Source organism: Phyllopteryx taeniolatus, chromosome 12, assembly GCF_024500385.1.
Source record: "Phyllopteryx taeniolatus isolate TA_2022b chromosome 12, UOR_Ptae_1.2, whole genome shotgun sequence".
Classification (NCBI taxonomy): Eukaryota; Metazoa; Chordata; class Actinopteri; order Syngnathiformes; family Syngnathidae; genus Phyllopteryx; species Phyllopteryx taeniolatus.
The window spans coordinates 21,050,710-21,076,948 of NC_084513.1; the positions used below are offsets into that span (position 1 = coordinate 21,050,710).

The following is a 26,239-nucleotide window of genomic DNA, read 5'->3' on the forward strand; positions in this document are numbered from 1 at the left end:
GGAAAAACAATAACAAATTCATTGGGCTGTAGGAATATCACTGTCCTGTATCGTGCTATACTTTGTGACAGTTTTCAGTATTCCGTGGAGTCAACATTTGGCACATGCTGGGTGAAGTCTGTCTTGAACTGTCAGTGTCCTTGACGTGCACCGTGTCTCAATAAGTCACTAAGGACGCCTACAGAGTGTCTCTCCGACACTTCGGGAATTGTTCAAGTCCCAAAATGGCTGTATTATGAGTTTGGAATAAATCTGTATTTGGGTAGACATTTGGCGTCCTGGTGATTTTGTCATAATTCTCAATTCCCTTCTTTTCGAAGGAGCACTAACTCTCAGTTTTCGCCCTTTTTTTCTGGTCTGGTCTCTGCACGACTATCACGCGTCTGCTGCCAAAATTGTGATGTCATTCATTCAAAAATACCAAACAAAACTCAACTGTCGGAAAAGGTGAGCCCTTTGTCAAGTTTTAAGTTTCCGAGCCCTGTTTTTGTCTTGAAACAGACCCACGGAGGGAAACGGGGCTGCATGTGATCGTTCCCGGCGAGGACAAAGTCCTGCTGGATGACTCCAGTCGCAACGGACAAAGTGCAGTGGAAGAGAAGTACTTGGTTTTTTTTTCCCCCCTGACTTTTTGTCTCTTAGCTACATTGTAGGGCAGTTTTGGCCACGTTAGGTACATCTGCACGAGCCAATAAGATCCAATACGAGACACACCATGTGACCTGCGACTTGGCTGGCGACCGGTTCAGGGTGTATCCCGCCTCTCGCCAAAAGTCAGCTGGGATAGATTGGCTGGATTTGTGCTTTTATCACCTTTATTTGGTCTCATTAAACTGATATACTTTCATTTGGATTTAGCCCTACATTTAGACCATTTATGTAATAAAAATGTGAATACTACCGGGGGAAAGAAAAAGGACGCGTTGATAGCAGGAAGGAGAATTTAACAACATAATCACTGCCAGAAGTGAATACAAGCAATAGTGAGGCTGACTTTGTTTCCCCCCCCAAAGGAGCCTTGTGGACGTGGTGTACGCCCTGAGGGATGAGGTACAAGAGCTAAAACAGGTAAAAGTGCTGAATAAATCCATCCTTTATTAACTGTACAGGATAGTGTTCAAACATTTCAACTCTTTTCAATGTCATACAAGTGTAGAAAGAATTCGTCAGCTGTTAATATTCAAACGCAAGCTCACATTCTGTTCCTCTTTTCGACTTCATTTTTATTTCGCCATTTTGTACTGAGCAGCCAGGGCGGAGACGTGGAAGTTGCACGATACCTCCGTTGCCTATTCCATGGTTTTTCATTTTGACCCTCATTACCTTGAATGTTACTCTGCTGGGGTGGAAAGAAAGTCCAAAGAAAAAGGCACTTGTAGGGTTAGCCTTAAATGCCTCATGCATGACAGCGGGTTGGACGTGGGAATCTTTCTGCAAATTGGCTCAAATTTCGGATTGAACGACTTCGGGGATTTAAGGTTGAAGATAGTATCAAGGTGTATCAATTAGGGGTGTAACGGTATACGACAAATCAACAGTTTGGTGTGTAAGGATGATTCGGTTCACATTCAGTACAGTTAATGAACATCATTAGTAGCTCAGATGAGTTGCTTCGCACCATGACAAGAAAGACTTGAGCTGCGGTAGCGAGCCGGCGTACAAGGTAGATCTTTTCACCATGGCATCGCACATACTTCCGGGTGGCTCCAACTCCGATGGCACCGGAAAGAAACAAGCCCTTTGTGTCATTCGACCGAGGTCGACCGGTTGAGAAAACGGGGTGAATTGCTTGAATGAGGATTTTTAGCCTTCTTCTCTATGGCCGGAGTTTGATTCTGAAGTGTCATTCGTGAGGTAAACGGCTTCAGAGGGAGATGGGATGGAACACTGGCCCAAATGTTAGCCCGTCAATGGCGCTTTGGATTGTTTGTTAGCATTCAGCTAAACGGGACTGTTGCAGGGCAAAGCTATGTGGTTATTTTAAATAAACATCTAATTGTTTTTGAGTAGTTTGACTGTAAACTTCAACTTGGGAGTGGCAGTGAAGCCTCGTTTTTTTTTTGCAAAGGAAAATCATGTGTGTATCAAGGATGCATATACTGTTGCCCTTCTGTAGGACAACAAAAAGATGAAGAGGTCGCTGGAGGAGGAGCAGAGGGCCCGCAAAGATCTGGAGAAGGTTGTCAGGAGGGTGTTGAAGAGCATGAACGACCCCACGTGGGACGAGACCAACCTATGAGACTCGGCTTGTGCTCTCTTTCACGATCCCGTGCACGTTTGAACCGTTTCAAGACATTCCGCAAACATGAACGACATCTCCAGTCTGTCCACCGAGGCGGCGAAGACAACTCGGAGACATGCGCGCCTCCTGTTTACAATCGTTCCACTGGATACCCTCTGGTGCTCCATGCATGGTACTGATACACTATGACGTTATGGATCAGTGTGAACCTCTGCCATCCTATTTCATAACTTTTCATGTCTTATGTTATTTAATTTTTTATGACTTTCTGAGTCTCTTTGCCTTGTTGTATAGGCTTTCTTTTTTATTTTGCTGCATGTTTAGTTTGCTATTTGAGTTGCTGTGTGTGGGCATGCTGAGGAGAATGTTGCATTGTTTAACTTGTATAGTGTAAATATGGCACACAAAAACATTGTTTTGGGATAAATAAAAAAGGATCTGCATTTCTTTGTTTCAGCATTTCCCCTTATTGTCTCACACATTTATAAATCATTTCACTTCATTCTTTTGTGTCCTCCAATCATGTCGCTAAATAAGATAATGTTAGAAATACCCAGTATGACGCACTGCAGTTCTACAGCACTGCAAACTACGACCACAATATTCAACACTGTAATAAAACTGAGCTTTAGCATTATAAAGGCAACATTTTTGAAAAAAGGTTTTCATTAGATTGTGCAAGTTTACCTAAGGTTGTGATGTCACCATTTGGCCCAGACGCTCACCTAAAACTAATGATTGATACTGAACTCAATTGTGTCACGAAAGACATCCAGTGGAATTTTTTTATAGAGTTTTCCCTCCATTCAAATCCACAGTTTTGTTACTCGAAAGGTCGCCATCTGGTGGCCAATAGAAGAAAGCAGCTTTGAGTCACATTGGCGAAAACATGAACGATAATTGATATGGAACGAAAAATGTAACAAAAACGACTTTTGTTACAAATCTATCATTTAATGACAACTCTTTGTCACACTTTTGTAAGACTCATGCGTTCTTTTTTTTAAAAAAACGTAATTTTTTTAAAAACTACAAAACGCAAACTCCCGTACACCTTTGCCAGGCTGCAACTTGTACTGACGTCACCTCCGGTTGGACCCGTGATAATATTCCTGGGATAAAAGGTACGCTAGTCAGTCATTAAAATTGCAATTTATATATTTAAGCGGGTTGTAGGGCGATAGAATTTGACTAATGGGCGTTCCTGACTAAAAGTAGCAAACTAAATCTCCATTTATAGGTACAAATGTAGATTTAGTTTGCTACTTTTAGTAAGTAAGCTAATCATCTTGAAAGGTATTCGTACTTTTAGCACCCTCCAGGAAACTGGCAGCTAAAAATTGAACTTTAGTCTTGACATGTGATCATTAACGGTCTTCTTGGACTGCAGCTTTGCTTCTTTAGCTCCTCATCAGGCCTCGTCGGGGCCTGAACGACTCCAGTGGCTCATCAGGTATGTCCTCACGACTTCACATTAACAAGTCATTTCGTTCTCAGACTAAAGATGATTGACAACTGCTGTGTTGTCACAGCAACAATAGTCGCACATTTACACAGGTCTTAAAGGTCCCATGTTTTATCAAACCAACGCTTTCTATATTTGGGAGTTGTTATATCGGCCCTTTGGTGCCTCTGTAAACATTTTAAAGGTGCATTAAAATTCCTGACTCGCAGATGTTTTTCTGCCGACAGGCCTGAAATCAGTTCATTGGAATTTCTCAAGCGTATCTACATCACTAGCGAAGATCTCTGCATACCTCTCCACTCTGAGCTAGCTAACCCTTCTACATGAAGGCAACCAATCAGAGAAGAGGGGGCGGTCTTAGCCAAATATGGACAAAGCGGATACAAAATTGGGTCAAACAGAAGTAGCTGTCAGGGACCAAACCAAGGTGTTTTTTGTTTAGTTTTTTTATACTATATCCATGGTAGGGAGTCACTTTATCGATGTCTAAATAGCCAAAATATGGGACCTTTAATAAAATAAAGAGCAGCATTGAGGAGTATAATAAATATTCCACAATTTCAGGTTGAACCTAAATTGCACTATAACCTTGAGATGAATTGAATTTGACCTTCTTTAAACTTTCGAATGCACACAGCTAACTGTTCAATGTTTCAGTGCTTTTTTTTTTCCATAACTTGCCGTTTTCTAACAAGGAGCTGAATGGCAAAATTCGCAACAGGCGTTTGACCCACGAATGAACCGATACATTTCCTGGTTGAATTAGAATCGGTCAATAGCGCAGCCCTCTTCATCACGCTGTTGACATTTTGACATCATGTGACCAGTTGGACATGTGCGTCATTCAGAAGTTTCGATAAGACCTAATTAAGTTCACCTGGAAAAGCTTTTAAAGTGCATTTTAACCGGAAAGCCAATATCACAAAGTTTTTGGGAGTCATGTAGTCTAATTATGCTAAAGTCATTTTTGTAGTATATTACAAATATATTATTTGACAGTGATATAGAGTGCAATATAACGCTTAATTATAATGTTTATCATCTTATTCGGTACATTTGCACAAATGAATGCGACCCAATACAAGTCAAAATATCGGAACCAGCGCTCAGTACTTCGACAGCACTGCACACTCCAACAACAGTTACTATCTTTCCGCAGGATCTCGTTTGCTTGCGTACCTAATCAAGCGTCAAGTCAGGTAAGTCTGCCTTAATGACCTATTTTATGCGCTTGCACGTTAATGAGGGATCGTATCGCCGCCATATTGTACAACGCTCGGATGCCGGCCGCCGCATGTTTGTGTGTGTTTGCGGCCGGCCTATTGAAATCTCTTGGGCTCCCTCCAAACGGTGACGAGCTTTGTTTATTGTGGGGGTCGGCTTATCCGATCCGGCCTCGGCGGTATGAATGAACGCAGATGTCAACCTTTTCAGTGTAACTCTCACCTTGTCCACTCGTTGGTAATGAAAACTGTTGCCTTTTGTTTCATGTTGAATATAGTCTCCTCCCCCTGGGAACAAAAGGCATTTTGTTCACATTCAACCTATGAGGCAGATCAGGGCAGATAAAACCGCAGGATGTTGACTACATTTGGTCAAGGTTTTTTTTTTTTTTTAATTAAAATAAAATTTGTGAGTAGTTGTAAAACTGGAATCAAATGGGCTTTAGTATTTCTCTTGGTCTTGTCTAGTCACTTGTCGCTAGGCAGAGTTCAGCGAGGTCAAACATAAAGGCCCATAGGCCAATGGAAAAAATCCAAAACTGCCACCTTCGCTTGACTGTTTTAAACGGAACCTACAGGAATGAAACGCATACAGTACAGATTCGTAGGAAAGTCTATTTCTTACAGATTTTGCAATTGTTATTGGACTTCTATAATCCTTACGGGTGATTTATTTCCTATGTAGCGTTCCTCTCGAGTAAAGAGGTTCTAAATGCTCTTCTTGCAGTGTTGTGCAAGTAGTGCAGGGCCACATAAAGTGTATGTAGGGTTAGGGTTAGATACATTCTAGGAGGCGCTTGAAGATTGTGAATGAACTCATTCCAACTCAGAATACTGTCCGAGTTGGCTAGAAGTGAATGTACAAACTTCTTCAATCTCAGAATACTGCGGCAGTACTTGACGCGTATTTATTCGGGAACGGCGCAGATACTGCACGTCTGCGCTCAAACGTGGACTTGTAAAAATGCTGCGATACGTCAGCGATACCTACGGTGGCCCGGACAGGTCGCAACAAATTGCAAACGGCATGACACGTCGGCATCTGAACTTTCTCGTTTTCAGAACATGGTCCGAGTGAGCTTGACGTGCATTTATGATATGACAATTTTTCATTCAGCCTGCTAGATGGGTAGCATACTTTTGAGAGTAGTACTTTAAGTAGTACCATGAACCTTTAAAAACAAATCTTGAGGGGGAACTGCAGCTACGGGCTCACCTTCCCAGCACAACCTAACAGGAAGTCTCTCTCAAGTGTCTGCTGCTTGAGAAACTTGAAGTGAGGGGGCAAAGTGGTGTATTAGTATCACGCATCAGGCGCTCATGTACACACACACACACACACACACACACACACACACACATAGGATGGAGTGACAGCCTGTCCAACAATTCAGTTTGGAAGCAGCCACCATTGTGGCTTCTATAGAAAAAGCATCAAGGTCTTCTTCTTCTGGTGCATTCCCTCTTTCTTCCGCTTTTGAATGCACGGAATCAATCAAACACACACGCGGCGCACACACACGCTCTTGTACGTACAGGAGACTCACTTCCTGCTATTCAGCGGCCAGCGATCATTTAGACTTGACGTGCATTGTGGAAAACTGAGCTCTTTTCTTCTCCTCTTTCTCCTCTCTGCCTTTCTCTCTTTCAACCGCCTGTCATTAATGTCCGCAATCTAGCGGCGGCGGCGGAGGAGAAGAAAGCCGTGAGCGAGGGATGAATTGATGGGATGGGAGGATAAGCACTCAGTGTCCTTTTCTTGAAAGATGTGTTATTGTACAGTACTGTCTCCCAGTCATTTTTGGGGTGGCTCTTTCCATCTGAAAGCTCGTCCACGTGCTCTTTTGTACAGCGAAGCAATAAGGCCCCATTGAATGCGGCTGAATGGACCTGCCATCCTTAGGGGCTGAGAGGCCTGAGGACTCCTATTCTTTAGCCAATCTAATTGGAGCTGAAATGAAATGGAGGTTTCTTATGAAAATAGGCTTTGTTTGGCCGCGAGGCTGGTAATTCATAAACAATAAGCAGGGCCCTATTGTGCGGATAATAATATATTCATGCTGCCGGAGATGGGGAGAAGGCAAAGGGACGGCTGAGGATATAAAAGGAGGCGCGGCGGCGGCGGCGGCACGCGGCACGCGGCACGCGGCGGCAGGGATGGAGAGCGGAAGGGAGGACCGGACACCGAATACGAGGGAATTTGTAATGGCGTTGTCGAGGCAGAGCGCTCATTTGAGGAAGGCAGATAAAAAGGAATCGATGTGGAGCGAAGGGGGTCGAGTGCGTCGGGGGGAGATGAGGACCGCAGGTGATGCTCACTCAGCGCCGACTGCTTCCCGAAGCCACGCACGCTCCGGATTTCCTCAAACTCTGTGGGATTCCTTCTCGGGTGAGCGGAAGGAAACATTATTCAACGAGGGGACATTATTCATTTCAACTTTCAGTTCTTTCAAAAGTAGCGGTCGGAACTCACGGTGAGTCATCTCGGGGCGGCACCGCGCCACAGCGAGTGCGTGCATGTGTGTGTGTTCGTTTGTGCACAAGTTTGATCGTGTTGATGGTGAGTCATAATTAGCATAGAAGTTAAACTTGAGTTGTTTATATTGAATAAATCTGAAACACACACGTCAGCTAATTCCACTTAAGACCAAAAAAAGGGATTCTTTTATTGTAAATCACTTTAATGAATGCCAAGTTTGTGCGTCTTTATGCAAACATTGATTAGTATTTGGTTAATATTTTGTACATTTTACTATCGACCGTTTAAAATTTGAATTTGGATTCATTAAGTCTCAAGATTTTCATTTTTCCAAGGACATTCTTTCCCCCATTACGTATTTTGGGGATTTAAACAGGCGCTTCTGGTATAAAGGTGAGAAAGATGCAATGTTGTGTTTCGCCCTCAAGATGTCAGCATTTATCAACATTTCAATGCCTTCGATTCCATTCCACATCCTTTTCTTTTCAATGGAAATTCAACGTGTCTAATGATGATATCGAGCAGGGGTGTCAACTTTGACCCTTGGCCCTGCATCCCACCAGAATAGGCACACCCCTGCACTGTGCAGCTCTTCACGTTCAGAGCCAGAACACAAGCAATCCGTAGACAGCCGACTCCATTTTAAAGCAATTTCTTCATGATCATTAATATGATCAGAAAGTGGAGCAAAGCATTTGAACTTCTGAAATTGTAAATATAGTTTCTTTGCATGTCTAGACAAGATCTATATAAAACCATTTTATTATGCTCTTATTAAACAGTGTTGCGGGCCTTGTCAAATTTTCTTCTTAGCATTTACCATGACGGTGCGCCAATAATGGCCCCCGGGCCTTTTTTATATATAGTCTTCTCAGTAATTGGTAAACAATGATTTTAATGATTTTTGTAAAAATAAAAAATAAAAAAACAACAACAAAATTGTCGCAGCCACTTTGAGTTCAGCCAATGCCGTTTGTCACATTTAAAAAAATATAAAACTGATGCTTGTTAACATTCCGGTAGTTCTCTTCATGTTTTACGACTTCTCTTGGCTACTGTAAAATGCCACATTCAGTAATCATCTGTGAAATGTACTGCTTTTCCACCACGAGATGGCAATGACACATAATGGAACGCCTCACGGTGGCTTCGGAATGCTGTGTCCGACTTCCGTCCGTGTGATTGGCAGGCGGGCGCCGTATGCAACCCCGCCCCCCTTCCACCAAGGGGTCTTTGTTTGTGTTTATTTGTGAGGTGGCAAAGTGGCTGCTGGCGGTGCTGGTCACTACAAGTGGCTGGCACCGGGCGCCCGCTAATCAGGCTGTGGGCAAACTTGGGTGGCGGCGCTCCGAATGGGTTTGCTGGTTGAAGATTATCCCGAAATTATCCACGAATTATCCCCTAGAATTATGCCATTCCAGTCAGGCCTTGTCCATCTGTGGGAGCAGGGTCTGCGGTATGCGTGTGCGTGTGTGTGTGTGTGTGTGTGTGTGTGATGTTTCTGGCAGCCGTGGGGCATTGGGTGTAATGGAGCATGTTAATCCACATCAAACAGCTATTAGCAGCTGATTTTACTCAGCAGACTTGCAAGCAAAAAGAGCATTTTTGCATTTTGATATTTTCAACTTGCCCTCCCAGCAGGCTTGGAAAAGCATAAAAAAAAGAATCATACAAAAAAAAAAGAACCGCGTAGCTATTGTGCCATTATTTTCCTCCAAGATTTGTTTGAAAAGCGGCACATTTTTGGAGCAATTTTCAAGCGCGTCATTAAAGTGATTTCTCCCATGCTGTCATCGTCTGGGCTGGAAATCGCGGCAACAGCTCGGCTGTTTGTGTGCCGCATCGGCCGCTTGAATAGCTGCGGTGAGCCTCTCCGTGATAAGTGTTCGCTAAACAGGTCACCGGATTGTCCCCCCCCACGGGCTCCATCGGAGTGATTTTCTCGACCGGGAACACAAATTATCCCCTATGATTGTCACCGACCGCCAGCGCCCGAACGTAGTGGCCCGACGTGCACGCAAATGCTCGTGCAGATTGAAAGCTGGCAAACAAGTGTGATTTATCAGACTACAAATGCTTTTGTGGCAACCTTTTCGAGTGTATTCCCAGCATACTTGCAAAGCGCAGGACTCACCTTGTCGCCCTCCGCTGCCATAGATGGCGCTACCTTACAAAATTGATAACCGAGATCAACTGCTACCGTGGCGAAAAGTGAGACACACTTCTGGTAATTGGACCCGCAACGTAAGTTCTTTTTTGCTATGAAATACAGTGGATATAAAAGTCCATGCCAGGTTTTTGTGATTTTAAAAATTCAGAGCAAGATATATAATTTCTAAACTTTTTCTACCATTAATGTGGCCTATATCTTGCGTAATTCATTTTAATAATAAAAAAAAAAACCGTGAGGGGAAGTAACAATAAACAATGAAGATAATGTTCACACGCTCTTGTAACTGGGGCTGAGACTGTGCTCAGAATTAACCAATAAAATTGCAAACTCATGTTAAATCTCAAATCAAAATCTCCCGAACACATGTGGGGAAACTGTGCCATGGCCTGATAAAACTGCCCATAATTCCAAATAGTATGTTTGGCGCAAAAACAACGACACCCGTCACCAAAAATACATCGCACCAACAGTCGAGCATGTTAGCACATGTGTTAGCAGTGTTACCACAAATCATGTAAAAAAATAAATAAATTCAAAATTCAAAATAACACAAAATAAAAAAGGTCAGGAAAAGTCTACTAGACCATCTGAACTTTATTTGTGAAGTTAATTAGAGCCACTTTAAATGGTGGCAAGTGTGTGCTGTATGCTTCCCATTTAACATTAGTTTGAATGTGGTTGTCACATCCCAAGTTACAATATAAGAAAGTGTGCACACTCATTTTATTTTTTTTATATTTACTTCGCCTTGGGAAAGGAGTTCATTGTTTTCATTTGAGTTAGAAGCAGTACAGAAAATGGATGGATGGATGGACAGGTTGTAGGCCACATTCATGGTGGAAAACAAAATGGTGTCATTCTTTTTATATCGCAAAAACCTGGCATTTGAACAGGGGTGTGTAGACTTTTTATATCCACTGTAGCCTGTAGGTAAACAGGCTAACTGGGGACCAATACGAGCATTTCGAGGTTTCAGTGTCTTGCTCAAGGACAGGGGGAGGTGGGCGGATGGTCCTGTCGGGGTCTTGAACCTACAGGACTGTGCAGTCATCCTGTAAACATGTACGTAATGACATGTCTCTGAATCTTCTGACGGCAGTGGACAGACTGAATCTGCTTAGGCTGCGCTGCACTCGGTCAAACCGTGGACAAGAACATGGTCTATGAAAGGAGTCCATATTTCATCTCAAATACATCATTGTTCTTTCTCTTCTACTGTGCCGCCTCTGCGTCCTCTTATTCTTACTCTGCCTCGGTCTCTCTGATTCTCTCCGTCGATAGTACTGTAAAACCGTCTTCACAGCGTTAGCCACAAGTGTGTCGAGCTTTGAGCTACTGTTTATTTCGAGACAGTTGTGCTTTAATTTAGTTTCCCTTTGCTTACCTGTGCTTACCGTTACGCAACACAAGGGCATCGCAGTGCGAAATGTGTTTTAGTGGTTGCAAATAGGTTAAGGTTGTACCAAAACGGTGATCAATTCAATAAGTTCCAATCAGTTCAGGGCACAGAGCATTGGGTTCAGACAATAGGGTTTGGTGATTTATTTTTGTATTTTTCATTGGAACCTTAGAACTTTTATGGTACTGTACACGGGGTCCTCGGTTTATGACAGCAACGACGTATGAAGTTCCAAGAATACGAATGAACTAGTTTGCGCAAACTTGTAAGGATACGTTCTTCCACGCTAAGCTACTGCCGTACTCACTGTGTTTTATTTGACTGTTTGTGTCTTTCATACAAATATGTACTGTAAGTGCGACTTCATTGCTGCTTTAGCGTAGGTTAGCTGAGTCAAGTTTGGCTTACGTCGCCGCTGTACAAACGGAACTACCTAGCGCATGTTTGGTGTTAGAAACGGGAGCCAGTGGGATATACCGTCTTGTGGTCGTCTGCAAGCACGGTTTCGAGACTCTTGGAGTTCTCCGACGCCGTATAACCACGGCAGATTTGCCCGTGACGATAATTATGCTTTGAGGCTGCGTGGGGGTGGGGCTTGCAAGGTGAAGCACGTTGGTGAGGCAAAGAGAGGTCAAAGGTTAAGTGCTCAATTTTTGGAGGAAGCTGTACTTCCTGCAGGGCCTTGCTCCCTGACCTGCTGTGTAGAGCAGCGAAGTGTAAATAAAAAGTGTGAACAAGAGAAATGAGGGAGAAAAAGGCGGAAACGGCGTGTGAGGTTGCAAGGTGAGAGGTGTAAGAGCTCGAGAGGGGGAGAAAAAAAAAAAAAAAAAGGCTTGGGGGAGGAGTATTTGCCTCTGGCTGACGGTGAACAATTGGACACACGAGGAGGCGCGCGCACACCCTTGAAGCGTAAACTAAAATGGACTTCCCACACACATACTTGCGTGCACGCACACACACACACACACTTAGCGCTACAGTCCCAGCAGGCTATGAACTTCAATGCAGCTGTTGCCATGGCGATATGCCGAGTTTCTGACCCCCGACTCCATTTTTCCTGCCGTTTGGGCTATTGAAAGAGATGATTGACAAGTGTCCAAATGTCAGACGACCCAGGCCGGCCGGCCACACAGATGGGGGATGACGATGTGGGGGGTTTTGGTGGTTTTGGACGGGGGGGGGGGGTGCTATTTCATGTTACTTTTCATTCACAGGGAATCCACAGTTTATGTTTGCTTTTGTATACACCGACAAGCCACAACATTAGGTACGCTTGCAAATTCTATCCATCCATCCATTTTCTACCGCTTATCCGAGGTGCCGATTCTCATCCCAGCCGCTTCACACTCGGCTGCAAACTGCTCCAGTGAGAGTTGGAAATCACGGAACCACATACTGAGGCCACCAAACCGGACCCCCTCGATGCCTTGAAATTCTTTCCATAAAAGTTATGAACGGAATCGGTGACAAAGGGCAGCCTTGGCGGAGTTCAACCCTCACCGGAAACGAGTCCGACTTACTGCCGGATATGCGCACCAAACTCTGACTCCGGTTGTAAACTGCTTACAACATACGAGGCCTTCACAAAAAACCTGAAAATGTGGCTATAGCTGCCAACACTAAAAGACAAGTATGTTATGTTGTCTTTTTGTTATGATCCAAAAAATGATGGTTTGATTCTCTCTTAATAGTATAGTTTGATGATGTATCCTGTATTATATTGTCTTGTAGATGTATTTGACTGCTTTTTGACATCATGGCCAGGGGACTACAGATGAAAACGAGCCTTCTGGCTAATTCGGGCTTTTTTAACCATGTGTACTTCATGTGTTTTATGAAATTGCGTTGTCCCCTTTCAAAAATAAACTGATAAACTGATAAACACGGACCGAACAGCCCGTATCAGGGGGTTCGGTACCCCATACCCCCGAAGCACCCCCCCACAGGACCCCTCCGAGGGACACTGTAAACAAATAGCGTATCCGATACCATGTTGTCGTCAATCAATCAATTGACTACTCGACTAATCGATTATTATGCCCACCCAGTAAAACCGCACTGCATCATATCATATCATTTCTAATATTCTGACTTAGTAACTAACTATTGATGGGCCTAGTTATCGGACTTGACTAACTACACTATTCTCATCCAGCCGTGCATCCAATCACTCACATTCACACTTTTGGACCATTTAGTCTGAAGTGAACCTTCAATGCTTGTTTTGAGAATGTGGGAGGAAACTGGAGTCCCCGGAGAAAACCGTACAAGTCAAATTCTTTACTTTCGAAACGATAGGAAACCAAAATCCATCCCTTTTTTTGGTGTCGCTAGTTGAGAGTGGATCAACAGCACCTCTGCCGGTTGCGGAAAGACTCCATTGATCCACAATCGAGTCCACACAATTTTTTTAAATCGGTTATTATGCTCATCCCTTAAATGTAAACAAAGTATTAGAAACACTGCTCAGGGTGCAACGCAGTTCTACACAAGCCATAATAACAAACCTATTGTTAAATGAATACTTCTCGTTCTTGTCTTGGATCTCATGTGTACCTAATGTTGTGGCTGGTCGTTGTCCACATGCACGCTCGCGCGCACACGCACAGATGTATGCACAAAGGAGGCTTCCAAATGAAGGCCTTTTGTTTAGCCGACAGGCCCATATATATTTGCTGTGTGCTGATAACGCAGTCCGTGCAAATCTGCGCTTACCTTTTAGCGCGTTTAGTGCTTTTTCTATGCCCAACTCCATGTGAATGAATCCAATTATGGCACATATTAAATACTGTGTGAATGAATATTGGAAGGCTTGTTTTTAATGTATTAAAAAAAAAAAAAAAAATCCTCACCTGGGCTTTGAACACTCTCTCCCTCTCTTTCGCTCTGTCGCTCTGTCGCTCGCTGTGTCATTGTGTGCGAGCTTGAAGGGATCGTTTTTATCTTGATCACCCACAGCAACACATTAACCTCTCCTCTTTTATCTCTGGTCATTAGTGGCAAAACCCTCAACGTCCTATTGACAAGGGCCACACAAACTCCCCTCTCTGCGTGCGTGTGTGTGTGTGTGCGCTTGTGTGTGCGCTTGTGTGTGCGTGTGTGTGTATGGCGTGAGTTATCGTGGCTGACGTGGTTTGAGATCTGCTGAGCTAGTGATCTGAGCCGATAACATTATTAGCCTGTGCGCGTGTGTGTGTGTGTGTGTGTGTGTATAACATTTCTTGTTGAATATGATGTGTTTCTTATTTGGATTTTGAAGTGGCGACAATCCTTCTCATAGCACGGCCGTCCGTCTCTTAGATTTCTGTCTGTTAATTTATTTACTGTTGCTTGATATCATTGATGCGGCAAAAGGCGGAAATCACTCAGGAGCATCCCTGAACTGAAGCTCTGCTACTTCTGCCTGTGTTTGTGCATGCGTGTGTGTGTGTGTGTGTGTAGTGGAAAAAAACTAAACAAAACAGCTATTTAAAAGACTGTGGCGACACTATTTGGCGTAAGTGTTGAATTAAAAAAAAAAAGTGTGCTACTACGTGTGTGTGTGTGTGTGTGTGTTACTGTCACACTTTAGCGACGTTATCACTAAATTTAATGAATTGACTGTGTTGTGTCAAAACACTGTTTAGTTGAGGTAAGGTTTTAAAATGTAATAACCATGCATATAACTGTATTTTCCCCAATCCGGTCAAACGTTAACAAATGTAATCAAAAAGTTATTGCTCAGCACGATTTTATTTTTCATTTATTTTTCTGAATTGCATTTGGTGTGGCTTTTTTTGCAGTTCACTGAACTGCACTGCTTGCATTAGCAACATCGATGTGAGCAGAGAGGAGCGAATCTTCCAAAAGCGCACTCGCTGTACAACAACTTTCCAACTTTCCGCCCTGTCGAGCGACTTGTTCAAAAACAGCGACTTTGATTCCCACAACGAATGAGACAACACGAGAGGAACCATGTTGACTAGTTTTCCGTATGGCAAGAAAGCAGCCGCGTGTGTGCCGCTCCACTTTAGCCAGACATTTACAGGTCACAAAAGTCGTGATTTATCAGCACGTTGGAAACGTTTGACCCGAGGTATGTGCTTCGGCGAAGGGGACCAACAATAAAAGCACCCATAGGAACTTTAAACATCAACAGTGTCTTTTTTCAATTGTATTTAATTTTTTTAACCCAAGATGTCACCACAGATACTATCCAATTTTTGTAGGCTTTGTTTGTGTTTATATGTAACATATTTGTGTTACTTCATTCAACAAATTTTAGAAGCACCTTGCGGTATGATGTAATGCGATTGACGTTCATGTCAGCCCAAAGGATAACCAATCGCGCTATATCGTACTGGACGACAACCAGCAGCGGCGCTGTTGACTCCCGCTCAACTTGTTTGCTGTCTGAAGAAGACGAATGAACGTCCGCTGTGGGACGTTGAGCTCCATCCACGCTGTGGTTTTCACACGTTGGTGAGTTTCCACTAAAGTGTCGCCTCGTGTTGCCGCTAGTGACGCTCGAGTAAGGTTAAAAGAATAATTGCGGCTCGATTTACCCCCAAGCGGCTTCTCCTGCCGCACGTAATTACCGTCCGGCCACGCGCACACGCAGCGAAATGATTGCGCGGCGGCCCCCTCAGCTGAAAGTGGTGAAAGCCAGAGACTAACATTTAGGTAGTAGCAGTCATGTGTTTGAGTGAACCGTCCTCTTGTGCCGCTCTTCAACGCAAAGCACTGTTAAACAGCGCCACTCACCCTGAGAGCGGCACGGCCTGCGATGACCCGGCCCATTGTGGTGCGCTGTGCTCGTGCGTCGAAGTCCACAATATACAGTGTAGGGCGTCAGGTGATCGAGCGAGACTATAACGACCATATGGGATTCTCAGTCCCTTTACAACCGGGAAAAAAAGAAAACAATCCGATTGGCTACATTTGCAAGTAGCGTTTGCAATTTAACAGAAAACTCAAACCTAAATGGAATGGAGCCCTAATTATGTCCTAATAATGTCACAGCTAAAACCTGAATGTGTCCTATTAGTTGCTGTTTTACTGTGAAGACTTTTGCCGAGTACTTTTGGAATTATGGAACATTATTATCAAATAGTTGGGATAGTTTTTGTTCAATAATTAAAACCCCAAAAATTAAAGAGGTGATAAATGACACAGCTATATTTCAAAGAATAATTTAGAATGTAATGGAGATACAAAATCCCCCCAAAGATCAAAGATTTGATGTATTTAATACATTTTCTAATATACACTTTTCATTGCGATATGTCACCGACAAAAGTGGTATAAATCAACTAGTGTCAGGCAGAGATGTTTAAAAAAAATCACGGCATGTCATTTGAGTATTATTCCACTAAGCTTCAGCCGAAAGTTTTTTTCCCCGTTTCCGTCTCAACTGGGTGAAGGCAAACAAACGTTCCAGCCAAGTGGGCTGTGGTTCTGCAGTTCCCGCGTTCAGACATTGGTGGCGCTGCTGCTGCATTGTGACGAGTGGCCATTAATCCAGTGTGGGCATTAGATTTGGAGACATTATCTAAATACTCAACAAACTTAAATTGAATTTAGGCCTCTTCTCCACGTCCCCCCCCCCCCTCCCGACTCCCACCCTGGAGGATCGCATTCTCTACTTATTGTTGATGCGGCTTCATCGCTGCTTAAATCCAATCTGTCTCAATTTGACCTTTTTTTTTTTTTTTTGAAGAATCTGATACAGGCTCCAGAGCCGAACAGATGTACAGTACGTGAATGTTTGACACACACGTGACCCCGCCCCCCCCCCCCCCCCCCCCCCCCCCCCGTTGCCGCAGTGGGGGTAACAGCATCTCCCCATTTGCTGCAGAATAGGCCAATTAGTGTGGCGCAACGGAGCAGGAACCGGCGTGAATGTGTCATTGATTAGCAGCATTTTGACTAATCACCACATCTCATAAACTAGAGGCCGCCGATGTCAGCTGGAGCCCGAACATCTGAGCATGCCCCCCGCCCCCTTCAGTCAAACCGAGGCCCCCATCCCTCACCCCAATCGTCGACGCTTCTCTCTTCCCGTCACTTCCTTCCTTCCTTCCCTCCTTCCTTCCTTCCTCCCTCCTCTTTTTTCCTCCTACTCCATTTCTTCCTTCCTCTCGTCTACTCTCTTGTTTTCTTCTTCCTCCGCCCCGTGGAGGTTTGGTGCCCATAAGCCCCCCGGACTCTCCCTCCGCCAGTACATCCAGATACAAGAGTTGGATTAGTGTTGATTGTATGCTTTTCATCTTTCCTTTTATTCCCCCTACCTCCTTTGATAGCTTTACTACATTGTAGCTTATCCATTTGAAAAAAAAAGAGAGGAAGTAAAAAAACCTGTTGCTATTAGTTGCTAAGCTATAGTTAAAATGTCAAATCTGCTCAACGATGAGTAAATATTATCCTAAAATGATCAAAATTATTAGAACATTTTGAGACGAGCAATTTGTTTTCCCCATGAGGACTATTCAAATGTGTATCGAACACAACAGCTCTTATTTTTCAATTAAAATCTGTCTCAAAATTGTATATCATTTTTACGTGACTATTTGTTCGATAGCGTTGATACTGAAAGAATTGTCAGTATGACGCAATGCGGTTCCAAACCAACTACCACAACAAATACGATGCTAAATGAATGCGTTTCTGAAAAGACAGGTGTTATATTACTGAGCCACCTCATTAGTTTGTGCAGGTGTACCTTGTTGTGCGGTGTGTTTATGTTCATTTGCATCACAAAGCAATGCTCTTATTTTCTTTCAGCTATGGTTTAAGTTTTTCTATCTTTAATCAATCGTCTTTTGTTTTTATACCACCTAACACCGTTATTATTCATAATAGCATGAAAGTATATATTCAAATCAAACCACCTACTCACATGTTCACCTTGTTGGCTGTGAAACAAATGGGAAGATTTGTCCTTTTTTTTCCTCTCTCTCTCTCTCTCTCCTTCCTTCTAATTCATCTCACCTCTCTGCTTTTAAATAAGAGGAAATTAAATTAGCGCTTTTGGAGACCCGCGTGTTGTGTAATGGGTATTAGTTATCATATTAATTAGCATCTGTTTGACACGGTGTGCGGTGGCCAGCTGGGAACGTGATGGAGGACATGCGGCGCACACATTAAGCGCGTGTGCGTTTTGAGGCCGGGCGAGGGAGACTGGCAGCGTTTGATTTGTTGTGTTGCTAATGTGACACTGATTATACAGGTCACGGTGAAAGGGAACCTGTGAGACGCTCGCACTGTTGCTGTGACAGCACACGCATATGTGCCATCAAAGCGTGTGTGTTCATTTTGTATGTGCATGCATTCCAGCGCAAAACCTCCAGCTTTAGGTCAAAAAATAAATACATTGACAAAAAAAAATAATACAAATTTAAAGTACTGCCTTGAAAAGGGTTGCCTCAGAAATTGAAAATGAAAAAAATGTTGAGTGCATTTTAAAAGCTGCCTAAACGGGTTGCGGAAGAAAATACAAATTTGAAAAAAAAGGAGAGAGCGGATGTTTGTGCAAAATCTTCTGGTGGGGAAAACAACAAAGCAACAAACTTTTTATACAATTCTGGCTAAGAAGGTTGCCCTGGAAATATTATATTATTATTATTATTAAATATATATATTTTTTGAAGGGGAGACATCTTTAGGTAAAAAAGGAATAAATACAAATTTGTTGACTAAATAAGCTTTGATAAGAGTAAAAGAAAAAAAATACAGAGGCAGCTGAAGGTTTTTGCACAAATTCTTCTTTTTAGATAAAAGAAAATAAAATGTGCTGCCCGAAGGGTTTACTGTGGAAATTTAAAATGAAAAAGCACAGCTCTATACAAAGTTTGTGTAGAAATTCACGTTTAGACCAAACTAAAGTCAATATAAAATTGATGACGTGCTGAAGGAATAATCGAAAATGAAAACGGTACAATGCTCGGGAAACTCCAATCTTTGGGTTAAAAAAAAAAAAAAAAAAAAGAAATCGAAAAATTCTGAAGTTGAGAGGCAGGTGAAGTTTCTGTGCAATGAATAAACAAAATTGCTTTTTAAAATGCGGCCTGAGCAGGCTCGCTTCGGTACAGCAATGGCGAATACAGAGAGATAAGCAACGGTTTGTTGCGAAAAAACCTACCTCTTTAGCCGCAGGAAAATAATAAACCATGAGCTTGTGGAAGCTGTTGCCATGGAGAGAAGAGGTTAGTGAATTTGACCTATGCTATCATGCTAGTTTTGCTCCCACAGCTGTAATTTCAAATGAGTGAGCGAGCGAGGGGGGGAAAAAGTGTTTCTCAGTGAATTGATTTCTCCCTATGTTTATGAGTAGATAAGTGCACTGATGCTGAGATGGAGGGTTGTTTTCATGCGGTGACTCTTTTGTGGGTATTGTGTTTATCTAGGCCAATGTTGATGTCGGCAGTACTGTAGCTCTTTTTCTCCCAGCGGGGGTCCCTCTTTTTGTGCTCCCGTGCATGCGCGTGTGCAATTTGGACGTGTGCGCACCCCAACCTCCGCCGCAGGTAAACGCGAATGCGCGGGAGACCTGCGGGAGACGCGTGATCACACGGTTATGCGGTGGTGACAAAAGGAGAAAAAACACCAACTTTTTTTGCACCTGATTAACTATGGTGATGTTTTGTACGTGAATGTATCGTCACAGTGTCTCCAGTCTTTGGATACTGTATATCATGGAGCTTGGAGGTTTATTACAAGTCTGCGTTGTGTGTCCAAAGACATAATCATTGGCATGTTTTTTTTTTGGATTTAGAAAATGTATAAATGCTTCATCTGTTTCCATTTTACCTTTGTGATTTTTATCAGGCAGGGAAATGTTGGAACTTAGTCTTCGTTCTGGTACTCATTCACAAGAGCTGTTTTTGCTCGCTATTTCGGTCGCTATGAACGCTTGGCCGCTTACCTGTCGAATATTAATGAGAAATCCAGCCGTCTCAACAGCCAGGTGAAAAAGACCCACTACGATAGCTTCGAAAAGGATATTTTGGGAATTTTCAACCCAAATGATCGTGCAAACCCGATAAAAGGACATCAAAGATTGTAAAAAAAAAAGAAAATAAATAAAACGAACATTTTGATGGCTTGGAACCAAGTAGCATCGATCGAAAGGATCAGCATTTTACAGAAAGACGTACAGCGGGACTGCACGCAATTGTCCTCGCACATCTGGTTCATTTTTTGAAAGATCAAATAATCTGAAAGGCATTTATTTTTAAGAGGAATGTAAAATGAATTTAAAACAATACGTTTGTCGGCTCAGTCTCTCACTCTACATTGCTTCAATTCTTAGGTCCCGTCCCCCCCCCCCGTGTGAACCATATGGAAGACGACTAGATCGTGATCTGTCTGACTTTTCGGGGTAATTTGTCAAGTCTGCGGCGGGGTGGGCGTGAACGTGTCAGTCAGCGTTTTGACAGGGCCTCTGATTGCTCGTCGTGTTGCTCGGCAGCCGCGGGAGCGGAAACGTGGACCTCGAGGGCCGAGCGGGGGTCAAATCTGCCCACCCCCCGCCGTATAGAGTAGCTGTTGCGCCGTTGGAGGTCAGTCAGAGGGGCCGATCCAATTCTGTGTGTTGTGGTGTCTGTTGCACAACGATGCGCTCACCTCTGTTGCGTACAGGTCAGGACAATAAGATGGAGGCTCACAGCAACGTGGCGGACGTGAGGGGGGTTAACCTGAGAGGCTGACGGAGTGTAACCTGTGTGCGAGTGAGCGAGACAGAGGGCATGTATGTATAATTCATGGAGACACCAAGCAAGGTTGCGTCCGCTCTTTCTTCACTTGTCACAATGTAGCGGACACCCAGTTGACCCTTAAAAGGCCCCCTTTGTGGGATCCTGAGGGGGCGACTTTGTCCTAGCAGACTTCCATATTCATTGTTGCTGCTCTTCTCCTATCCATTGTCACTCTTTCTACCGTGTGGTACCGTCAATTTCTCAGCTGCCGTCGTCAGGGACGCGTCTCACCTTGCTTCTTCGCACCGACGAGGTTTGTTTGTGTCGGATACGCCCGTGTGGCCTTGTCCTTAGTGTGCGCGATAGAATACAAATCCATTAAAAGCTCTTTCTCCTGCTTGCGTGTCGCTACTGTACATTCGACAGCATAAAGGATTGTGGCCGTCGGTCGGCGGCCAGTGTTTATCAGCAAGTAGGGCAGCTGGACGAATGGATGTCAGAGAATAAGTAAAAGAACCGCAAATTGGATTATTGATTTGCTTTATGTCTTAGTAAAAATGAAAAATATATATCATCTTCAATGGAGCGCTTTGCCAGGCTGACAAAAAAGGCATAAAAAGATACAAACAAAATGCCCAAAATATGGTTTCTATATTATATTTGATTCAGAAAACAGAACAGAAAAAAAAATTCACTCATGTTGACTAATAAAAAAAAAACAAAAAAACATAAAGCTAAAATAAACCTACTGAAACAAATGTCTGAAGTCAAATGCAACGGAAAGAATTGTGGTAAAAAATTGTCTAGAAAAATACCCCCAATACCTGGAAAAATAACAAAATGAATAATAATAATAATGTGAATAATCATAATCAATCAATTTTCTAAACCATCACAGAAAATATTGAAATCAATCATTTGTATTGTATCGTAATTTTACCAGTGAAATGAAATAACGAGGCGACGTGGTGATAACTGGTTGGAACAGTTCAGCGGTCGTGGGTTCAAATCCGGGTTCCGGCAGTTTGGCCTCCCTTTTCATGTTCTCCCTGTGCCTGCGTGGCGCCGCTTTCCTCACACATTCCAAAAAAATCAGTCCTTTGTTAATGACTACAGGCTATGGAAATTTGCTTCTGCTAAATAACCGCGAAATAAATATCTTGTAGCTTTGTGGTGTGACTAACATTCGCTGCTCCCGCCTCAAAAATTCACATTGTCCAGTCAATATTCCACAGAAACTGTTCCCGAGATGAACGCCGACTCTAACTATCATCAATGTCAGGTCACTCATGTCAAGCCTGTGCGTGCAGCGCACACTAGAAGCCGTTGTGATTGGCTGAGAGGTGTACCTCAAGGTTTTGTTTCCTCACCCCTAATGTTTTACTCTTGTCTGGCCCAGAGGCTCACGTTTAAGGTACGGTAATTGTGTGTGGATGTGTTGGTGTGTTTCAGCGTGTGTATGTGAACCCAGCGGGAATGACCATCTGTTGATGATGGCCAGGAGACCGTTGGGTCCGTGCTGCCCAACCCTTGTCACTGGCAGCTGTGCACGTGTGTGCGTGTGCGTGTGTGTCAATGGTGGCTGCAACGAGTTGTGAAAAAGCAACAACGGTCATCATTTGGTGTCATTTGCGGTGTTCGAGCCATACCCCCAGATAAATAATTCCGTTGTAGGATCTGGTACAAAATCTCCAAATGGAATTGGTACATTGTAATACAGTGCATTGGTCGCGGGTGAGCCGGAGCCGCTTTCATTGGACTTTGGCCGAGAGGTGGAGTACGCCCCAGACTGGTTGCAAGCCAATCACAAGGCAGATACCAGTCACGGTTAGACAATTTGAAGTCCTCAATGAAAATGCATGTTTTTGGAATGTTAGAGGAACACGCAGTATCCCATGCATGAGAACACCCAAACATATCAGGGGCGTCAAACTCATTTTCCTTGCGAGCCACATGGTACTCTCCATTTCACTCAGCGGGCTGTTATGACCGTGAAATAATGTTATGTTTAAGTTCCACATCATAGTATTACATCTGCACAACAAATTGATGGGGAACTACTTTTGAAATCAGAAGTCAAGGATAATAGTTTGTCCAACTATTGCTCAAGTTACTGCAAAAACAGGTTTGGTAATAATTAAAAACAAATGTTTGCAATCTCTAAAAGTTATGAATTATTAATACATATACCAATTTTACATTTTGGTCCAGATTTCAGCAAGAATCATGGAAGTTGATGCACATGATTTGCTTTCGCGGGCCACATAAGACGATGCGGTGGGCCGGATTTGTCCCCTGGGCCTTGAGTTTGACACCTGTGTTTGAACTAGTTTCTGTTGCTAAATATGATACATCGCCATGTTTGTGGATTGTGCCGCTCGGGTTGCGGGAGGATGTTAGCAGTGTAATCCAAAGTTTGGTAATGTACGGTCCCACATCAGAGGACACTCAACCTTGAATCACCGTCATCAACACGTAACAGACGATTGTCTGCAATCGTGCGCAGGGAACTGTTTGACAACGTGAAGACTGCAGACGCCTCGGTGCCTTTCTAGGTGCTGCTGTTATGGTTGGCAACAGAGTTCAGATGATCGTAGCAGTTAACTCTTTCATGTCCGTGGGAGAACGCTAGCATCTACGGTCCCAATTTCTGCGCATGTTCTCCGCGCTCCTTGTGAGCGAAATCGCACTTTCACAACAGTGGAGACATTCACAGATATTCACAATTGCAATATTATCATTGGAATTGTCAGAAGCGTTTTTCACATTTGTTTTTTTCTTGAAAGACTAAAGTTAATGGTCCTCACCCAGGCTGTTTTTCCCCACAATAACGAAGGACAGATGCCATCCACCGCATATCGAACCGGAGCATTTTCTAGTAAATGCTAAGTCAAATCCTTTGCTAAGCAATAACGCATTTGCACATTTGCAATATACTCTAACCGCAATATGCTCCAGAACCTCTGCTAATGTTCAGTCAAAAAGGTTGAATTATTTCTTTGGACTCATAAGCAGCCCCACCCTCCACTGCCGCCACTCCCACTCCCACTCCCACTCCCACTCCCACTCCCCCTTTCCAATCCCAAGGGCAAGCCAGTGGCTGACAGCTTTGTTTGTGTTCTCCACTAAGTGATTTTTAATCAACTTGTCTGCGTGAGTCGTCCCTCCCAAGGGCCCGATGTGCGTTTAAAGACAACGAGGCCTGCTCGGACACCGCAAAGCAACACCGGACAGACTGGGGGTTTCGTATTTACTTGTTATTTACGCACATTTTATTTGAAAGCATCTATCGAACAATCTAAATAATCCCAAGAGCCCCGTGGGTCCTTAAAGCAACACGGCCACCTCGTCGTCCAGTAGTTGGCGTACTCATCGTGATCCCGGTTTTGGCACACAAATGACCCTTTATTAATTGCCAGTTTCTCATGCTTCACATCACGCTAATAGCAAGCATCAATCATCAGCAAGCTTGTTCTCGCGAGAGTTTTCTAGGATTTAGTGCATAATATAATACGCTGTAATGAGATGTTAATTGAAAAAGCTTAATTTCCTCACCATTTAATTATATTTGTGTGCATTTAATTACAGTTTTATATATTCAATGAAAAGAACCTTTTTTTTTTTTTAACAAATTGCCCTTCCCAAACAAAATACAGCATTTTCTGTTCAGGAGCACTCGGTCTTAACCGCCCATAAAATAAAGTAAACCCATTGAAATAAAAACGGAATAAACGATATGAGAAAAGAACTTTTAGAAATGATAGCGCAACCTTCTTATTTTGAAACCGCAACGTGTTACCACCGTAATGGCATCAGCGTTTTGCATTTTGCAAAATACAATCTCTTCAGTGTAGGATGCCGCCCATTATTCTTGTATCAGGGTTAATATCGCATTGTCAGCTAGTTTACTGGATGTCGCTTGGGTGTTGTTTGGCACAATTTAAGATAAGATGGGATAAGATACAGTAATCCTTTATTGAAATGTAAGTATTACAGCAGTACAGAGGGAAGGCGCACAGCACACTGCACATTTTTAAACAATAAAAAGGTTCAACTCATACCACTTTATCCTGATGATAATAATAAGTTGTTTACTGTCTATATTTTTGGTATAGCAGCAGATAGAAAGCAGCAAAAGGATTCGTCTTACTTAACCAGTGTACTCGCCAGTAAAAGTAAATGGATTTGATGCAACTTAATACTTTTGTAAATAATACATTGACATATTCCAACTTTTTTGTTCTACAGTGTCTTTTTGGAAATAGAGGACCGGTTGAATTGGAGCTCGGAATGTGCCCAGAAACAAGAAACATTGTAAACGGGCGACGAGCTTGGTTGTGTGGTTACACAGCCTTTTATTTAAAAGTTCTGTGTGGGTCTTTGTCCTTGCCAGGAAACATGTAGTTCAATTAGTTTATTGATGGCACATCAAAGACAAATCATATTGAAGCGTCTCAGTGAAGGGGAGGGAGTTCGCTGCTGGCCCGAGACGAACGTAGAACACTTTCGGTGTCAGGGACAACATAAGTATGCTCTGTTCATCTCACTTTTACCTCTTTCAACAAGAACATTGGTGTAGTTGAGTGGTATTTAATTTAATTTTTTTCTCTTCTTTGAAGGACTCCACTTTTCTTTGGGGGACAATGTAGCGAGTAAAAGAGCTTGTTTCTCGGACTCTTTTCTTAGCTGTTGCTTTACCTCCCATTACCGATCGAAACCACCTTCGGGTAGAGTAGAGCAACAATCGTGGGCTGATTTCACTTTCAGAATCAGAATCATCTTTATTTGCCAAGTATGTCCAAAAAACACACAAGGACTTTGTCTCCGGTAGTTGGAGCCGCTCTAGTACGACAACAGACGGTCAATTGGCAGAGAACGCTTTGGAGACAGAAAGACGTTGAGAAAAACAGTCACTGAGCAATAAAGGCTTGCTGGTTATCTGGTAAGGCCGGTACAATTATTATTATTATTATTATTATTATTTTTGACAATTGTGCAAAAAGATGCTGAGTCCTCTAGCACTCCACTTCAGGTCTTGAGGGACTGTAATTCCCAGGAACTTGAAGGTCTCGACGGTTGCCACAAGGCAGCTGGACAGCGTGAGGGGCACCTGTGGCGAAGGATGCCTCCTGAAGTCCACGATCATCTCTACAGTCTCGAGCGTGTTCAGCTCCAGGTTGCTCCGGCCGCTCCGCTTCCTGCCGATATGCGGACTCGTCCCCGTCCTTGATGAGGCCGATGACAGCGGTGTCGTCTGTAATCTTCAGGACTATGACGGCCGGGTGCGTTGAGGTGCAGTCGTTCGTGTAGAGAGAGAAGAGCAGCGGAGAGAGGACACAACCTTGGGGCGCCCCAGTGCTGATGCTCCCCCAGCCTCACCTGCGGTGTCCTGCCCGTCAGGAAGCTGTGAATCCACTGGCAGATGGCAGGTGAGACGCTGAGCTGGAGAAGCTTGGAGGAAAGGAGTTCAGGGATGATGGTGTTGAACGCTGAGGTGAAGTCCACAAACAGTGATTTAGGATGAAGTGCAGTCCCATGTTGACTTCATCATCCACAGACCTGTTTGCTCGGTAGGAAAACAGGT

General features: G+C 43.5%; 2 protein-coding genes across 10 annotated transcripts in view; both read left to right on the forward strand.

Annotated features, from left to right (window-relative positions):
- arhgef7a (Rho guanine nucleotide exchange factor (GEF) 7a) overlaps positions 1-2,685 on the forward strand; it is a 44,307-nt gene extending 41,622 nt beyond the window's left edge. For all 4 annotated transcript variants that reach the window (XM_061793329.1, XM_061793331.1, XM_061793328.1 and 1 more), the window contains 3 exons: positions 502-601; positions 1,014-1,068; positions 2,117-2,685. In XM_061793329.1, the coding sequence (XP_061649313.1) occupies positions 502-601; positions 1,014-1,068; positions 2,117-2,239 (278 nt within the window). In that variant the 3' untranslated portion in view covers positions 2,240-2,685. The remainder of the gene's footprint in view (positions 1-501; positions 602-1,013; positions 1,069-2,116) is intronic.
- Positions 2,686-3,330: 645 nt separating this feature from the next.
- LOC133487172 (phospholipid-transporting ATPase IH-like) overlaps positions 3,331-26,239 on the forward strand; it is a 131,878-nt gene continuing 108,969 nt past the window's right edge. For 3 of the 6 annotated variants that reach the window (XM_061793316.1, XM_061793317.1, XM_061793320.1), the window contains exons 1-2: positions 3,633-3,695; positions 4,867-4,906. The gene's annotated coding sequence lies outside the window, so the exon portion shown is untranslated. Of the gene's footprint in view, positions 3,367-3,632; positions 3,696-4,866; positions 4,907-7,060; positions 7,405-26,239 lie in introns of those variants that run through there. The other 3 variants (XM_061793311.1, XM_061793314.1, XM_061793313.1) reach the window with 2 other exon arrangements.